At 37.1% G+C, this 18,089-nt stretch overlaps 1 protein-coding gene across 2 annotated transcripts in view; it reads left to right on the plus strand.

The window, feature by feature from the left end:
• TTBK2 (tau tubulin kinase 2) overlaps window positions 1-18,089 on the plus strand; it is an 87,926-nt gene that overhangs the window by 23,324 nt on the left and 46,513 nt on the right. For both annotated transcript variants that reach the window (XM_071558318.1, XM_071558320.1), the window contains exons 3-6: window positions 3,416-3,563; window positions 9,879-9,952; window positions 10,932-11,072; window positions 13,264-13,368. In XM_071558318.1, the coding sequence (XP_071414419.1) occupies window positions 3,416-3,563; window positions 9,879-9,952; window positions 10,932-11,072; window positions 13,264-13,368 (468 nt within the window). The remainder of the gene's footprint in view (window positions 1-3,415; window positions 3,564-9,878; window positions 9,953-10,931; window positions 11,073-13,263; window positions 13,369-18,089) is intronic.

Below are 18,089 nucleotides of genomic sequence, written 5' to 3' on the forward strand. Positions count from 1 at the left end.
GTCAGTGATGCTGGTGTACTTTATCCAAGGGTAGGAATTGGTCTGTTTATTTTATTAATGGAGTGGTGTGCTTGTTTTTAATTTTTTTAAGCTCATAAACAGAGAAACAACCTTTTCAAAGACAATCTTTCTCAGTCTGGCCATTTCTCAAGGCCAGTAAATGAAGTTGGATGATAGTTTAGGTTTGTAAAGGGGTGGAGATGGCTGTGTCTCCTATTTCCTTTTCCCCTCACCTTTTTGACCATTCTCACTGTCTCTGTTGTGCTTGTACTTTGCTGAAAATTCATGTACTTAGGCTGAAAACTCCAGTCAGATCAATGCCCGTATTTAATTGTTGAAGCCCTCTTATTAGCTCAGTCAAGATAATGGTAATACCAGAACAAGAGGTGGAACAGAGAAGGCTTAAAATGACCAAATTAGTCACAAAACTACATCTTTGAGAGATATACATAGATAACATACGATTTTTTAAAATGGATATACATATATGTGATCCTGTCAAAACTGGCTGTTTGTGCCAATATTTAGATGACAGATCTCTTTCCTTTTTGTAAGGGCTAACATTCTGCATGCAATAAATACATCTGAATCTAACCAAGGTATATTGAGTATTTCATGGGACTCGACAAGTTACTGTTTCTCATGGTTTGGCATTATTTTAGCATTCAGCCCAGATTCTTGAAGGATGTAGTTTAAGGGAGTTGAGCTTAAGCCTGGGCTGGCAGTCTGCTTGTTACCTGCTTCAGAGAAAGTGAATAGCCTGTGGCAAAGGGGAGATTGCCTTTGCTAGCAGCTGGTGTGCTCATTAGAAAGAAATAAACATGGGAATTTGCAGTGAAGTGTTGCACTATAAGGAAATATTTAGGTCTGAAAATGTGGTGTGCTGTCCATCCTATTACGAACCTTTTTAAAACTGGCAGTGAATTGTCCAGAAGTAGGTAATGTAGCTATCTTGGACCATATTTTCTTCTTCTTAAGAATATTGAAATAGCTGTTGTTTGCAATGACAAAAGATTGTCAGGACAGAACATGCATGATGAAATATTGAGTATTATTGTAATCATACAGAATAAAAATTTCATGCAATATGACTTGAAAAAGGCAGGTGAACAATATGAGTATTTTAACTGTTACCTGCTTCCATATTCATAGGAGCCTAGGCTATTCTAAAAAATGTTTTTGCTGCCCAGTCAGATATCTGATTGTATGGATTAGGAGACATTAGATTTATTTTCAGAATCTGAAGCTAGGTCAGGATATTGCTGCTCTCTAGAACTTCAGAATGTTTAGATGACATTTAGTACAGTGTAGTCATATGTTAGCAACTGTATGTTTTCAGGTGACATTTAGGAAACCATGTCATCTCTAAGCTAAGTTTTTGTTGTCTCCTTTTCTCTTTTATCAGCTTTAGAATGTTAGCTACAGGGGAGATAACCATATAAAAGTATTACATGAAATAACATTGACATTTTTGATATGAAAACCAGACAAGTGTCTGTTCTCTGTGAACACTTAGAATCATAGAATCATAGAATCGATTGGGTTGGAAAAGACCTCCGAGATCATCGAGTCCAACCCTTGGTCCAACTCCAGTCCATTTACTAGATCATGGCACTCAGCACCATGTCCAATCTGTGTTTAAAAATCTCTAGGGATGGTGAATCCACCACCTCTCTGGGCAGCCCATTCCAATGCCTGATTACTCTCTCTGTAAAGAATTTTTTTCTGATATCCAACTTCAATTTCCCCTGACAGAGCTTAAGCCTGTGCCCCCTTGTCCTACTGCTGAGTGCCTGGGAGAAGAGACCAGCCCCCACCTGGCTATAACTTCCCTTCAGGTAGTTATAGACAGTGATGAGGTCACCTCTGAGCCTCCTCTTCTCCAGGCTAAACAAGCCCAGCTCCCTCAGCCTCTCCCCATAGGGCTTGTGCTCCAGTCCCTTCACCAGCCTTGTTGCTCTTCTCTGGACTCGCTCCAGCACCTCAATATCCTTTCTGAACTCAGGGGCCCAGAACTGAACACAGTACTCAAGGTGTGGCCTCACCAATGCAGAGTACAGGGGAAGGATCACTTCCCTGGTCCTGCTGGCCATGCTCTTTTTGATACAGGACATGATCCCATTGGCCTTCTTGGCCACCTGGGCACACTGTTGTTTCATGTTGAGCTTCCTGTCAATTAGTACCCCAAGGTCCCTTTCTGCCTGGCTACTCTCCAACCACTCTGTGCCCAGCCTGTAGCGCTGCAGGGGGTTGTTGTGGCCAAAGTGCAGGATCCGGCACTTGGCCTTGTTGAACTTCATCCCATTGGAATCAGCCCATCTCTCAAGTCTATCCAGATCCCTCTGCAGAGCCCTCCTGCCCTCCAGCAAATCAACACTCCCTCCCAACTTGGTGTCATCAGCAAATTTGCTGATGATGGACTTAATCCCCTCATCTAAATCATCGATAAAGATGTTAAACAGGACTGGACCCAATACAGACCCCTGGGGGACACCACTGGTGACTGGCCGCCAGCTGGATGCAGCTCCGTTCACCAGCACTCTCTGGGCCCGACCCTCCAGCCAGCTCTTAATCCAGGAGAGGGTACACTTGTCCAGGCCATGGGCTACCAGCTTTTCCAGGAGTATATTATGGGAGACAGTGTCAAAGGCCTTGCTGAAGTCAAGATAGACCACATCCACAGCCTTCCCCTCGTCCACCAGGTGGGTCACCTGATCGTAAAAAGAGATCAGGTTGGTCAGACAGGACCGGCCCCTCCTAAACCCATGCTGGCTGGGTCTAATCCCTTGTCCACCCTGAAGGTGCTGTGTGATTGCACTCAGGATGATCTGCTCCATAACTTAAAGCCGAGTAAAAACAAAACTATTAATATTTGCTCTAAATGTAGTACAAACTAATTGGTTTGCTATGAGCATTCCTTTTACCTCTTCCTAGCACAGATGAAACCTTCAGTGCTGCAAGTTTCTTTAGTATGTCTGTTAATGAGAATGGTATTGGTGAACCATAAGTGGATATGAGTAACCTTTGAAATGTATATTTCAAGATAATATTGGCCATTTGTGATGTAGTTATTGTGATGTAGATATAAAGGAAAAGGCTGTCTCTCTTCAGGCGTCCAAGAACTTGTATAACTTTGTACCTTCAGTATTAATTGTGCCTATTTTGGAAAAGTGAAAAAGATGACATTTTAAAAATGATACAGCGCACTTTAATTTGAAGGTCTCTGGGTAGTGTGTGACTACTCGAGGAGGACTTAATTCAGTGTGCTTTAAAATGTACCTTTAAAATCTGTTTGTAGTACAACAGTGTTTGCAGTATGACAGGCAGTACAAAGAAGTATTGATGTTTTGTTCCCTTTCTTCTCCCCTCTTTAAAATGTTTTTGTTCTTTCTTGGTTTTTTTCCCCCCAAAATAGTTGAGGAAAATAGGAGGTGGAGGCTTTGGAGAAATCTACGATGCACTGGACTTGCTTACTCGGGAAAATGTTGCACTGAAGGTCGAATCAGCTCAGCAGCCAAAGCAAGTACTGAAAATGGAAGTAGCTGTGTTGAAAAAGCTGCAAGGTAGGGCTGTACCTTGGATATACCAGAAGTAGAATGTCAGTGTATCTTCTTAAAAAAAATCATGACAATCTCTTGTTTAGTCGTGTTTTGAGTAAATATTTCCCATGTTCTGCAGGTTACTGCTAAGAGGTTATAAAAAGTGGAAGAGAAACTCAGATTGTGAAAGTTTTGCTATGATGAACTTTTACTTTGAAATGGAATGACATGAAAATAAAATAAAGAACAAAAAAAATTTAAATTGCTCCAAAAACCTCTGTTCAGATGTGGTTTATTCTGGATCCATATCTTCTCTTTGTTTTTTTGCTGTCAACTTTTTTGTTAGCTTTTTATTTTTAGTTCTAAAATGGTCTCTCTCTTTTTGTACTATCACTGAATACTTGAGGGTCCTTCATGTAGCATCTGGGAAAAGAATGTTTGTATTTCTTTGCTTTACAAGTATTGCCAAGAAGAATTCTAATGTCAAAATGGGAAACATTTAAAAAAAATCCATACAAACAAACCCCCAAACATTAAAGTAGTGTCACTTGTAGGAAAAAATTACTGGCATGTAAAATCCTGAACTACTTTTAGGGATCAGTTCCTTGAATCAGAGTTTGAATAGTTGCTTTATGTACCTTTAAATAGTTTAATGTTTGAAGATACCAACACACAGTAGCATGCAATGGCTTCCCTTCATTCCTTTTTACAGCACAAGATTATAGAAAGCAAGCTTGAAAGGCCACCTTTTCTTTACAATTTTTTGGTTTTAATCTGGCAAATTTTGAATAATACATGTGTTCTGTCACCAGCCCAAATTTTCCAAACTCTTAGTTTGAAAAAAACAAAGTCTGGATAACATATGGTGCTGCCTTGTGTGCTATAAAGGTCACTCTGCAGCAGAAAGGGACAGCCTCGATAGATTTAGGAGGGCAAGTGTGTCACATATTATAATGTTAACAAACTGCTCCTACGTTTATGTCTGTTTAAAGGATTTCACAAGAAACATCTAGTGCTGTATAGCTGAGCAAGGAGATTCAAGGGCTGCATTTTGGTTTGCTTTGAATTTTAGAGTTTCTGATCCAGAGATGAATAGTAAATTTCAATATTGCCAATTGTAAGTTTAAAAAATATTTGTCTGCATTCTTGAAAGAAATGATCTTTAGTGAGTTTTGAAGAACCAAATACTCATAAGTAATTTGCCATTTTTTTTTCTGCACAAGAGCTTGATTCTATTTTTACAAAACCCACAGTCTTTAAAATGGTATAGCTGAAGTAATAAGGGAAATAGCAGATCTGAAAGAAAATATTGGACTTTGGTAGCACCACAATGCCAATGTATGCATAAAAACATGGCCTTCTATATGACTGTATAACTGGAGCAGATTATAACTTTCTATTGTGAACTTAAGTATAGTGGAGTTTAAGATCTTAGAAAAAGATTTTTTCTTAGTAAAAACTTTTTTACCTTTTGAAATATTTTTGAAAAAATATGTGCTGAAACAAAAAAAAATGATATGTGAGTAATTGCCGTAGAGCTTTTCAGATGTTATACTCCCAAACACTGATAAGAACATTATAATTCCTTTAACAGCCCAAGTCTTTGTGCAGAAGTGTCTTTGGTTCTAGTGAATCATGGTAAATGTTGCCTAGACAAAAAGAACACAACAATGAAACACCTGGACAACAGATCCACTGACATAAATAATTCACATAATATATAATTGAAAAAAATATTTTAGTTATTTATTTTCTCAGTATTATTTCTTTAAGCAAACAATAAATAGAAGCTTTTATATAACTGAAACTCAAATTGTGTGTGAGATCTTTAGAAGGAGCTCTTTTGACAACTTTTCTTATGAGAAAACAATCTAAATATATTATTTCCTAGTTTTTGTATCTTGTTATTCTCTTGCAGTTTAAAAAAAAAAAAGGATCTCATGATGGTAACACTAGAGGTGACCTTGTTGCTGTGGAAGTTCCACACTTAACATTGTTACTGCTCTGGTGTTGGACAGGGAATGTTGTAGGTGGTCAGGAAAGCAACTACAGCAAGAGATGGGTCAAAGGTGAAACTTTTGCATATATTGAGATTTTTAGTTGGCACAGATACTTTATTTTTACTTGCACCTGTTTTTATCCATACTTAAAGGATTTTTATTAAAGAAGATTAGGGTAGAGATAATTTTATATTTTACATGAAATCTTTGCTCCAAGGAGCAATTTCCACTAATTTCTTTCCCTTCATAAGTTTTCAGTATGGAAAACCTAAAAATTAGAAGCATAGAGAAAATCAAGAAAATGGATGAAAATGCGGAGTAGAAAACAACTTTGTAACTGCTTCTTGAAGAATTTTTAAAATTTCATTTACTGTGTAGCAATTTGTCTTATTTTTTCTTTTTTTCCCATTTTTTTCATACAGATTCAGTGAAATTATAAACAGTTCTTTTAGGGTATTTTTGTAACAACCTTCTAATAGAGTACATCCTCTGAGACCAGCCTGTATCTCGTTCTATCCCTTTTTGGCATGTGTATGTATGTGTATATATAGAGTTGGACCAAGGGTTGGACTCGATGATCTTGGAGGTATTTTCCAACCCAATCGATTCTATGATTCTATGATTCTATATATATATGTATGTATATAATTACCATCCTTTTCTCAAAGGGCTTATGTTCTCTTACTTTGAAGGTGTTCTAATTACCTTGAAAATAGAGAAAGGAATATCATCATCATGGAAATCCTTTTTCTTGCAAATATTTGGGAGGTTTGATCTATGAATAGTATGTAACAAGAGACACATGAGCTAACAGAGTCATTCAGAATTCTCTTGATGTGTGGATCTGATTAAAAAAAAAGTACAATTTCTGGGAAAACTATGAAAAAACAGGCTTTTAGGAAAAAAATTAAATAAACAGGGGTAATATGTCTCAGTGAAGCAGAACAGCTCTTCCAGTCTTGAATAGAGCTAGGCACGTTCTTAGGGTTATAAATGTGCTTTTGAGTGTATCCGTGTTAGACTCTTACTGTGAAACTGAATTGAGAACAGCTGTTAGCAGAAATGCAATGATGCACTATTTTTTGTCATTCTTTACTTTCAGAAATTTTGAAAATTAAAACAATGTGGTCATCATTGTGTGGGTAAAATAATAACTGTGGGTATAGAGTACAGTGAATAGTGGAAATCTTCAGAGAAGCTCTTTTAAGACCCAAACCTAACAAAACATGCTTGAATATGTGAATAGTTGTATGACTGCTCTCTTAATTATGAAGGAGGAGTATGTTCACTGATGTGGCCATTTATGACAGCTTAGTCATCAATTACATCTTAAATTTTTTTCCCCCTCCTGTCTCCTAATTAGTGTTGCAGAATACTATTTAACTCTTTAAACTCCTAATTTTTCCTTTTTTTTTAGAAAAAGAAATCTGCTGCAACAGATGGTTGTTTTGTTTAACCATGTTGTTAGGCCATCTGTTCCCACAGTCAGATGGGAGAGGACAGATTTATCACATCTCACTCACTGAGAGTGAGACTCACTCAGTTGGTTTCCGTCTCACACAACCTTGCAGGCTTCTCCCTCCCTCATTTGCAGCTCTGTAGCACAGTTTAGTGATGGGCTGTGCGTGGTGTGGGCTCTGCAGCTCCCTGTAGTGATGCCCTGCAGCAGCCTGGGCAATGTGTGTAGGCTCCCTGCCCTCCCTAGGAGGTTTGCAAAGGGCAGAATTGTTCACTGCAGCCTGTTCCCTCAGCCACGCTGCTCACAGGGGTGGGAAAACACTGTTCTTTTGCTGAGCAAAAAGGAGGCTCTGTAAGGCTGGGGTAGGGGTGTGTAGCCCACTGTAGTGGTGGAGGATCATTTCATTTGAATGAGGTATACAGGCCCCACTGCTCTTTCCCCTTTGCTCACTTTTTCAGAAGCTGGTTTCCAGAGAATTTACCACACTAACTGAATTGGTGCTCTGTTACGACCCGCTCCTTTATAATGTGACATAGAAAATAACCTTGGGGGGGAAGGGGTGTGTGTGTGTGGAAGATGCATAGGGGGAAGAAAGACAGGAGGAGAGTCCAGGACAGCAAGGGAAAAGAACAATTCTGTTTAGGGGGAAATCAAGACAGGAGAAGAGTCCAGGATAGCTAAAAAGGCATAAGGGGGAGAAAGACAGGAGAAGAGTTCAGGATAGCAAGGGAAAAGCAAAGATGAGAATGAAAAGGTTCACATATTCACCGCCCAGGGATCCAGCGTTGCATCTCAGCAGTCATGCAGGCTATGGTCTCCATCTGTAGGGGGTGGGGGCCAGGAACAGAACCCAAACCCCCAAAGTCACCAGTCCATATATATACCCTCAGCATGCCTTTTGCACCTCCCCCGAGGCAGGGGGTTTGTTTTCCATGAAGTAGTGTCACCAGCGGGGCTGTGAACCCCCAATATTCTTCCCACCTTTCATGATGGGCAAAGGGTTCATGTGGAGGGCAAGGTAATGGCTCTTCTTGCCTCTTCAGGGCTTGACACTTTTAGCACTGGAGGGAAGGATGGGCCCCAACTGTCCATCAGGGGTATAATGCAAAAGTCAAAAGCCTGCAAAGTCTCCTAGAATGCATAAATCATTAACCGTTTCAGTCTCTGACATGCTCCAGTTAAAATGGGGTTTCTCTGACCACACTGAGTTTTGGACATTTGATGAATTTGTCAGATAAATTCTGACTAATGTATATTTCTCTGAAGATGGTCCTTCAGCATACCCACCGTGGCTGTAAAATGAATTATAAATATTTGAGATGAGACTTCATTAACTAGAAACTGCAGCAAGGAATATACACAATTTCATCTTGACAAATTTGCTGCTAATCCTTTTTCTTCGTAAAATTATACTATCTGTCATATCACATGTCTTAAACAAGTGGGTGAAAGGACAAAGTGAAGGAAAAGCAGTCATACTTGTGGCTTAGTACTTGTATATTTGCAGAAATTGTAGATATTTCTTTTAAAATAAAGTATTGTGATGAATCCTGTAACATTTTCTTTGTTTAAATGGGCCTACCTGATTTAATTGTATGTGTCGGGAAGCTTCGTGAGGAAGCAATAAATAGACATCCACTCTTTTGTCAAGTGAAGTGAAAATATTCAGAATCTATAGGTCAAGTTTTAGGGTTTTGATGGAGCTATGAGTGCAGCAAGTGCAGCAGTAGCAAAAAGCGGCCCCAGATCTGTAGCTAGCCATAATGGGGATTTGAAAAGAGTTACTTTTAAATTTTTTTAAATTGCTTTTCTCCTGTCACTTAATTTTTTTAATTTTCTTCTTTTTCCTCTCTTTTTTTATTTTGGTTGCTGTTGTTTGGGTTTTTTTCTTTTTTTTTTTTTTGTTTTTCCTGTGTATGGCAGTTTGGTAATCCTAAAGGTAAACAAATTCATGAAAGAAACATTAGACTACATGAATTTTACACATCTTCATTAATCACTTAGGACTGCCAGCTTTCTATTGGCTGTGGCCTCTGTGGTGTCATCAGGGAAGGTAAATGGCATGAGGGACTTAAACTCTCCAGTTCCCTGTTCTGTCACAGAGTAGGGTCAGAGGGGGTCCCAGCTGCTCTCCAAGTCAGTGAACACAGATACCAAAAGGACAATGAATTTGTATTTCCCTTCTGTTTTCCTACTGCAGTCTTTGGCTTGCCTTTTTCTCTTTATTTGCCTGAGGTGTCTTATGTTTTGACTCACAACTGCAGGGCAGTAAGGAGATTATTTTTCGCCGGTGTTTGTCTCCTCCACGGTTTTCTCCTAGGACAGAAGGGACCTTTGAAGGAAATCAGTTTCAGTGTACCAGAGATGAATTTATCTTTTGTAGCTAAATAGCAAATATCATGTTCTAGAAAAAGATATTAATAAATTGGATTAGTTGAATTGTATTTCCTGCAAATTTTTAATACAAAACATAACCCAACAAGTAACTACTATTTTTTTTCATCGCATCAGTTGCAGCTAATAGTAAAGAGGAGTGGTGGCTTGGCATATTGTCCATAACAAGCCATCAGCTTTGTAAGAAAATAACCTTCTCCTGTCCAAAAGGCCTCAAATATGTGGACATTTAGGCATGTTGTGATACATGTTTTCTTCTGGAAGAGTGATAGCTGTGGTAGAGCTGCATTTCTTATGGGAGAAAGCTTTTGTATAATTGCAGGTAGAACTAACTTTGGTTTTACTGGTGTTGAATTCTGGGGGGATTAGTTTGTTAAGCACCTCTAAAGAAATATAATTTTCTTTTTTAAGTATGTTGCTAGATATTTAAAGGAATAAACCACAGAGTTTCATTATTATTGACTAATTTGCTTCTTTTTATCTCAGGCAAAGATCATATCTGCAGATTCATTGGCTGTGGACGGAATGACAGATTTAACTATGTGGTCATGCAGTTGCAGGTCAGTGTATCCTACACAGCTCAATGTGTGCTTGTGTGTTTTGGTTTAGTAAAATTTTAGGGGATGCCAAAGTAAGAAAAAGATTGTGAACACATAGTAGTGAGCAAACCTAAATAGAGCATATCCTTATATCTTCATCCTTTTATATCCTTTCCATAATTCTCTCAAAAAGGAGAAAGCTTGCATCCTGAGAAAGACCTGACTGCAGAGTCAACTGTGATGTCTTATGAGACAATTTACATTCCTTTTAAGTCTTTACTTCAAGATAGTCTAAAATATATTACATTAGTCTCTCCGTTTTGTTGGCATTTTTGATAAAAGTGAAAAAATACCCTTTGCAAGTAAAAGAAAATACTTAATTCACTTTACTGAAAGATTTGTTCCTGTAAAAAAGGGATAAAATGAGTGACTAGCACTTAACGTTATGTGGGAGTATTGTCCTTTGTTGTCTTGGTGACCATGAATAGTAGAAAAAGTGTGCTCTGGTTCATATTTGGTCATCTGTGGTTTTGGCAGACCAGCGGTTCTGTGATGTCATGGGGTTGCATTTCCTACATAGTGTATTTTTCATCTGTTTGATGTAATGTATAATTAAATCATGTGCTTTTCCTTAAAGAGGTGAGTGTGAACAAGTCTTCGTGTGGATTTTTTCAGTGGATTTTTTTCAGATGTGACACAGATACAATGTTAACTAATAGTGTTATGTACTAGTCTTCTAATAGAGATTAGTTTGTTCCGTGTATTTAGGAGTAGAGAGATACTAAGATTCATATTTTCAAAAACAGATTCTAAATTCAGTGTTAGGGATGTATATTCATTGCATTTAGGTGAGATGTGTTGTCCTTGAATATTAGAATGGGTATTGAGAGTATGCTGCGGTTAACCATGAACAGCTAAAGAAGAAGTGGGAAGACTTTACACCATCTGTGGATCTTGATTGGACTATTTTTTTAGGAAAATGTCCTTTTGATTTTATCAGGGTCGGAACTTGGCAGACCTGCGTCGGAGCCAGTCTCGAGGAACATTCACCATTAGTACCACTCTGCGGCTTGGGAAGCAGATTTTGGAATCTATTGAAAGTATTCATTCTGTGGGATTCCTGCACAGGGACATAAAACCAGTAAGTCTGCCCATTAAATCATGACAGGCAAGCAAGATGTGGTCATTAGATGAACATAAATAAGAAGAGGTTCTATACTAGGTGCTAAAATGCAAAAATGAGGAGGACAGGAAACTGAATGTTAAATCATCAGATAGGACAGATTTTTTTCTATTAATAATGTTGGAATGCAACAACAGTAGCTTTGGTCTTTGTCATCATTGTCCCCAGTTACTTCAGGCCTTGCAGTTTTCTGCAGTTAAAGCTTCCAACTCTTATCTGTAGTATCATGTAATCAAGAGTATTTGCCTTGAGATATGATACAATGTGTTTGAGCAATTGCAATTAATATTGTCAAATAATAAATCTAAAAGAATAGATACCAACTGTAGGGTATATTTATAAACCCTTCTATATACTTGGCAAACACGGAAAGGAAGGACAGACTAAGAGAAAGCTACTTTTTTATTGTGCAATTCTAATAAAATCTGTTGTGAGTATGTCATGAGGACAGTGCCTTCCTGATAGCATCATGCTTTTGTTCTATTTTTTCTGGTTTTGACCTGAAATTGCATCACCTATTTTTATTATTGCTGTGTATGCAAAGTATCATTAGAACTCTGAACTGTCAAAATCTGTAAATGAGAAAAAAATGAGAAAAAAATAAGCAATATCAGACATATATCGCCAAATTTCCTATCAACTGAATGACGGTTACCTAAAAACTGATAAGTTTCTGTGCCTCAGGAAATTTTCATTTTCATCACTTATTCCTGGCAACTTTTCATAAAACTAACCTTCCCCATTTAAGCCTTGATTTAATGGGGAAATGGCACAGAGACAGCGAATGTCAAGAGAAATAGGTGAGAAAGAGTTAGCTGGAGTTCCAGAGTTTGATAATAAAAGCAATTCAAGTTTTGAATGGGAAATGTGTACTGTTGTGACTGACAGGATGGACTGGGGACATCTTGTTATCTACCTGTATCTTGGTGGAGTCTGGGGGCTCAAATAGGATAAAAATGGAGGGTATTTTAGGGGAAGGAAAAAAAAAACAAAATTAAAGGTTGAGACAGGATAAACAGCAGTGTGAGGAAATATATTACATTCATAAAAGAAAGATTTTTCTTCCCTTTTACAAGTTATATTGTGACTTACACATGCAAAAGAAGACATGATTGCATTCTAGTATGCAGTTTTCCTGTCTTGAAAATACAAGTTCATTTAATCTTTTGTTATTCCTCTTCTACACAAATTACACTAAAAGCAAGCTTTGTGCTGAGCTGAAATCTTGAAGTCCTTGAGTGGTTATTTTCCTTCTGATGAATTAGGGAGTGCTATAATTATGTTCCGTTTAAAAATAATGTTGATCACACTCATTTCAATTCATAATTTTGACTTGGTTTTACCTTCAACCTTAGACAGTGAAGCAGTTTTGAATTTCAGAGTTATTTAAAACCATACTGCTCTTTCACTTAATGGAAAAAGAAATTTTTTCTAGAGTTAATTATGTTAAGCTTTCAGTTTGCTCAGATATGTGGCTTCAATTCCATTTCCAAGAACTTGGTTTTAGCTCTATTTTTTATGTCATGTAAACCATTTCAAGGGGATTTGATGGGAGAGACTTGAACTGATTCATCCAACATGTTCAAATGTCATGAACTAGTTGTGGTGTTTTTTAAAGGGCTATTATGGAATAAGAACAAATAAGAACATTTACTGAAGCTTTTCTGAATGAGTTACCTACATAAGTTTTCACTGACTTTCCAGCTCTTACTATTTGGTTGGTTCTGCTTTTTGTTTTTTTCACATTTATTTGTCTGGTTTTTTTAAAACCTGATTCCCCACCCATGAAAGGAAAAAGCAGTTTGCAGTTTGCAGCCCATGTTTTGTATTTTGCATATATGATATATGTGAGTGGGTGAACATGATTGGAAAATTCTTGCTTAACATTCCTATATTCTGAGTGACAAAGTAAGATGACAATCTCTTCAGACAATATAGGCCACTGCTCAGGTATGCTGAGTTGGATGTCTGTTTTTCTTAACAAGGTTTTCTTCAGATTTAATAGGAGTTTGATAAAAGTGAAAATATGGAAGGAAGGATACAGAAGTACAATAAGAATTTTCTATGATTGTGTTACTGCATTGATACATGAACATTGAAATCTGTGTGTATATATTTATTATCTGTCTGTATTTGTTTTTCTTCCTAGTCAAACTTTGCGATGGGACGTTTTCCAAGCACCTGTAGGAAGTGTTACATGCTGGATTTTGGCTTGGCACGGCAATTTACCAACTCCTGTGGGGATGTCAGACCAGTAAGATTATTTCACAGTTGAAATTCGAATACCTGAATGTGATAGTATGCTGTCTTTTCTTCTGGAGAAATATGGGAGTAGCACTGAACTGGTAACTGTTTGAAGTTTGACAAACACCAATCCAGATCAGAAATGCCATGTGATTTCTTGATTATGTTAAAAGACTGGCAGTTGGGAATGATTCAGGTTTCTGTTTTTTAGCTTGAGGCAGAGTTGTACATCTATGATATCTTGGGATAATCTGTCAGGTCTTCATTAAATATCAGAGTAATATACCAGGGCTGAATTTCATTTTGTATTGCGTATTGCATTAAAAAAAAATAACTGAGGGGAGAAAAAAAAAGACACTAAACTGAATATATATAATCTGAAAGTGAACGTCTGAATAATTAAAGCAGTGGTAGGGCACAAATTATAATATATAAGAAAACATAGTTAAGTGTAGTTGCTGTATTCCCAATGCAATACAATGTGAAGAAAATTGTAGATAAAAGCTTATCGATGAGGAAATTACAGTTTTTAGTACAGTAGAGATTCCCTGATTCACTGATGGGTGGTTACTTTTGTTCATTTCAGAGTCTGAAAATGGGCAAGTCAGTGCTGTGGTACATGGTGATGTTTTAAAGAAACTTTTTCTTCATTAAGCTTGTTTAGTTTGCCATCTTGATGATAATACTGAATAATGTACCAGTCAATATTCTGAGGCATATTTATAAATATGATGTGAATTGACTGGTAGAGTCCATATCTACAGGATTTTCACTTTTATTTTGCCTAAGAAGTTGGGAAAATGGCAGATTTTTGTGTGCAGATTATGAGGTGTCTCAATTAGTAAGGTAAATTAGCAGGGCTCTGCTGTACTCTATCCCTTCAGCCATAATGCTGGACACTGCAATGAAAGCAAAGAGCAGGGAAGACCAACAGAGTGGCTGCTGCTGTTGGAAAGGTGAGCTAAACATTTTAAGTAGTTTTACTTTTTTTTTGGTTTCTCAGTGTTCTTGTCGTGTTCTGTATGTTTGGCCGCTTTTAATGTTTTTGAACTGATCTGTAATTTCAAAGAGAAAACAATTCCCAAGATATACATATACATGCCTCAATGGTAGCATTTTCAAGAAAAAATAGGTGATAACAACAGAAAATTCAATATTTCTGCTGCTCCTTTTCTAAAAACTCACCTTTTGCCTTTTGTTTTTCATTGCAGTGCCCTACATCGTAACTGAAGTAATTCTTCAATTTAAATTGTTTAGAATTTTTGGATAATATAACCTGTGTTATAGAGTGCAGTGATGGTGGGGAGAAAGACAGTAGTTTTGTTTGTACATAACAGTTAGGAATGGCTATTGTAATGATGCCGAAAGGGTTTTTGTTCTGAGGGCAGCCACACTGTTGGCGTTGCTTACTAATAAAATTTATTAATATCTTCATTCAATGTGCTCTGTGCTTCTCCTTAAGGCGAACCTTCTAAGCTTCATTAGATTTGTTCAGCAGATACTGCAGATACCCAGGACAATGTGAGAGCATGTTCTCCAAAAACGTGGTACTCTTGGTAAAAACCTGTTCCGTAGTTAAAGGTGACTGGTTGACTTTTTATAACCTTTTATAACCCTAATTTTGCTTTTCCTATTAAACTGTCTTTATCTCAACCCATGAGTTTTCTAGTTTTTCTGCTTTTGATTCTCTCCCCATCGGGCTGGTGGGGAGTGATGGGTGTCTGGCTGAGGCTTGGCTGCTGACTGGAGTTAAGCCACAACAGGTTTGCATTTGTTGTTTGTTATGGACAAGTTTGCTGGGAGGATTTTTTGGTGTCAATTTATTTTCTTCCTGAGGAGTTATGGTGTCTCCTCAGACTTGTTACCTGAAGAAATGGTCAAGGCAGAGAACTTAGAATGAGAAAGCCTTTCTTGAAGGTCATCTGAGCTAATTCCATGCCATAGTTCTGTACTAAAGAGTCCCCCAGAGTTTGCCTGTCATGTCTGTTACTTCCTAAGAGATTGTCATGTTCAGAGATGTTGGTCATCTTTGTACTACCCATCTTAATGTCAAGATTCCATGGTGATTTAGCACCGTTCAGTTGGAACTGCTTCTATTTAAATACTATTTTGAAAAATGAGAATTTAATCCAAAACGCTTCTCAGAAAGTAGTATTTGAAAAGAGGGGTTTGCAACACCTGTAATGCTTACTGTGTCTTTCATTGCATTGTAGTGTCACATATGGACTATCTGTTTAAATAATTGAGGAGCAAGCAGTTTTCAGCCCATTTCAGTGTTTTTTCCCCAGTGGAATTTGTGTTAGCATGATTTTCACCCTTGGATTAGATTATCTAAAATGACATTTAGTTTGCAGCCAGATGACAGTAACACTAATTTGGAAAGGAAAGAATGAAACTTCAGGGAGATACATTGTAATTCATCCACCAAGAATATGATGCAATCTAAAACTGCTTCTGTAGGTATTGATGTAATCTTTATTCCCCCATTTTTGTATCCATCAGAGTCCTTGTTTAATGAAAAGATAAGTCTTTTGAAGTCAGTAAGTGACAGCAGTTTTCCTGAGAACCACTGCTGCAGGATGCACTGATTTTACATACTTGAGGGGCACAAATAATCCAGAAGGGAAAAAATATTTCATGTGAATCATTAGTTGGCTTTTCCTCCTTTATTGACTTGGGGGCCTAGGCAATGATGTGTAGTTTGGGTCATCCACTCCATCCTGATCCAAGCTTTCAATATAAAAGATGGCATGGAGTTAGAGAGCAGATGAATTCCACTAGTTTTTAGAACTGGGCATAAATTGCTATAAATGTAGAAGCATATGTTTTGTGTTTATAAGAACTAGTATCAAATTTCCTCCTTATTCTTCCTGTTTTCCTGTGGTACTTCTGTCTTTGCCTTTTTTACTTTTTTACATAAGCTTCTTTTCCCACACTGTGGCTGAAATAACCTTTTAAAGCCTCTCTTTAGAACTATATATTTCTTCATTCAATGATACCAGAACTCTCTTTCAGAAAACAATGAAATAATACATTTACAGTGTAATTCCCAAATATTTCAATTGTAGCTGTTTTTATTCCCTTCCCTACAAAGGGAATGCAGTTTCCAAGTCTTCTTTTCACACATCAACCATGTAAGTAGTGATCTGTTGTAAAGTTGGTGAGAAGGGTTAGAAGTGGTTATAAATGTAATACACCAACTGCTAGAAAAGGACTACTGTTTTCTAGTATTCCATATTCATTATCTGGACTGTAATTTTAAATTTAGAATTTTCTTTGTGGTAAAATATCAACCCTCTTGATAAACAGGGGTAAGAGTTCGTTTCAGGAAATTACATGAGGGAGTATTTTGAGAGATGATTTTGCATAATGAAAATGTGTTGAAGCTTTATTAGTCTGCCCCAGTGTCTGAACATGCTGTCAGAAGAAAATACCTTTATTGCTTATCTTAAGGACCCAGGGCGTTTACATTCTCTTGGATTATGCAGTCAGCACAGACAGTTTCCCATTTGTTCCACATATTAGCCTTAAAATTAATTAGTTGTAGTTGCAGTTTTCTTATTATAGTATTGTTTTACTCTAGTGGTCTACTTCAGTTGGTGAATCTTCAAAACTGAAAGAAAAATAGATTAACATAAAATATAAAGCAAAACCAAAGCTTTGCATGCTTTTCCATGATACCCAATAGTTCTTTCTCAGAATTACTACTGCAAAATAAAACATTTTTAATGGCTAATTTTGAAATGGATTCATTTTAACAAAGTTGTCCTGTCTTACCTTTGTCTGAATGACTCTGCTTGTGAGGAGCGAACTTCAGAGAGAGAGGGATGTGTCTGTTGTATCTCAGTAATAAGACATTTGTAAGATGTATGATCATGTTGAAGACAGTAGTGAAGGGCTGCAGTTCATTAAGTTGTATGATCCAACACTTTAACCTGGTTAGAACTTAAAAGTCAGAAACAAACATTTATTGCATCTTGTAAGTTTGTGCAAGATGAAAGAAAAATAATGACAAATGTGCATCATAGTGTTGCTTGGAAGGATGTAGAATAATTCACACTTGTTTAAAAATGAAAGCATATGGAATGTTATTTTATATTTTCTGTTCAATTTACTTAACCTTGTTTTATTAGTTAAGGAACATGAAGTCTTACTTCAATATGTCATGAAAAACCTAAAACGTTCCAGCCAAGATCTTAAATGCAAATGGCATATACTGCGTGTAGGGAGTACTAGGATTATGTGTCTTACAGTGCAGATGAAATGTATCTATTCTGCCACTCTATTTAAGACCAATAACAAAAAGTATAACTCTTGCAAGTAAGCTCTTTGGAAGTGTATTTGGTCTATTAATATATAGTTCAATATTTACCGTGGGTAGTTTTGATCTGATTTTTTGTTTTGTGGTTGTTTATTTTTCTTTCCTTTTTTCTTTTTCTTTCTGTACATTGATTTGTGTGCATTGAAGATCTGGTACTATTTTATTAGAATGCAACTGTTCTGAACACCCAAATGGAGTATGAATGTAAACCTAACTTCATACAGACTTCAATTTCCATGTCTCTATTTACGTGGTGAAAATGGAAAGTGAAGGTGTCAGCTGTGGTACAGAAATAGAAAACCTTGAGGGGCAGACTCTGAAGGACATTTGCATTCCTAACATCACTGGTACTGCAGCTGGCTATTGTCACCACTCCTGTTTTAAAGGGAACATTAACCACAGCTGTTCTT

Source organism: Pithys albifrons, chromosome 6 (genome assembly GCF_047495875.1).
Source record: "Pithys albifrons albifrons isolate INPA30051 chromosome 6, PitAlb_v1, whole genome shotgun sequence".
Taxonomy (NCBI): Eukaryota; Metazoa; Chordata; class Aves; order Passeriformes; family Thamnophilidae; genus Pithys; species Pithys albifrons.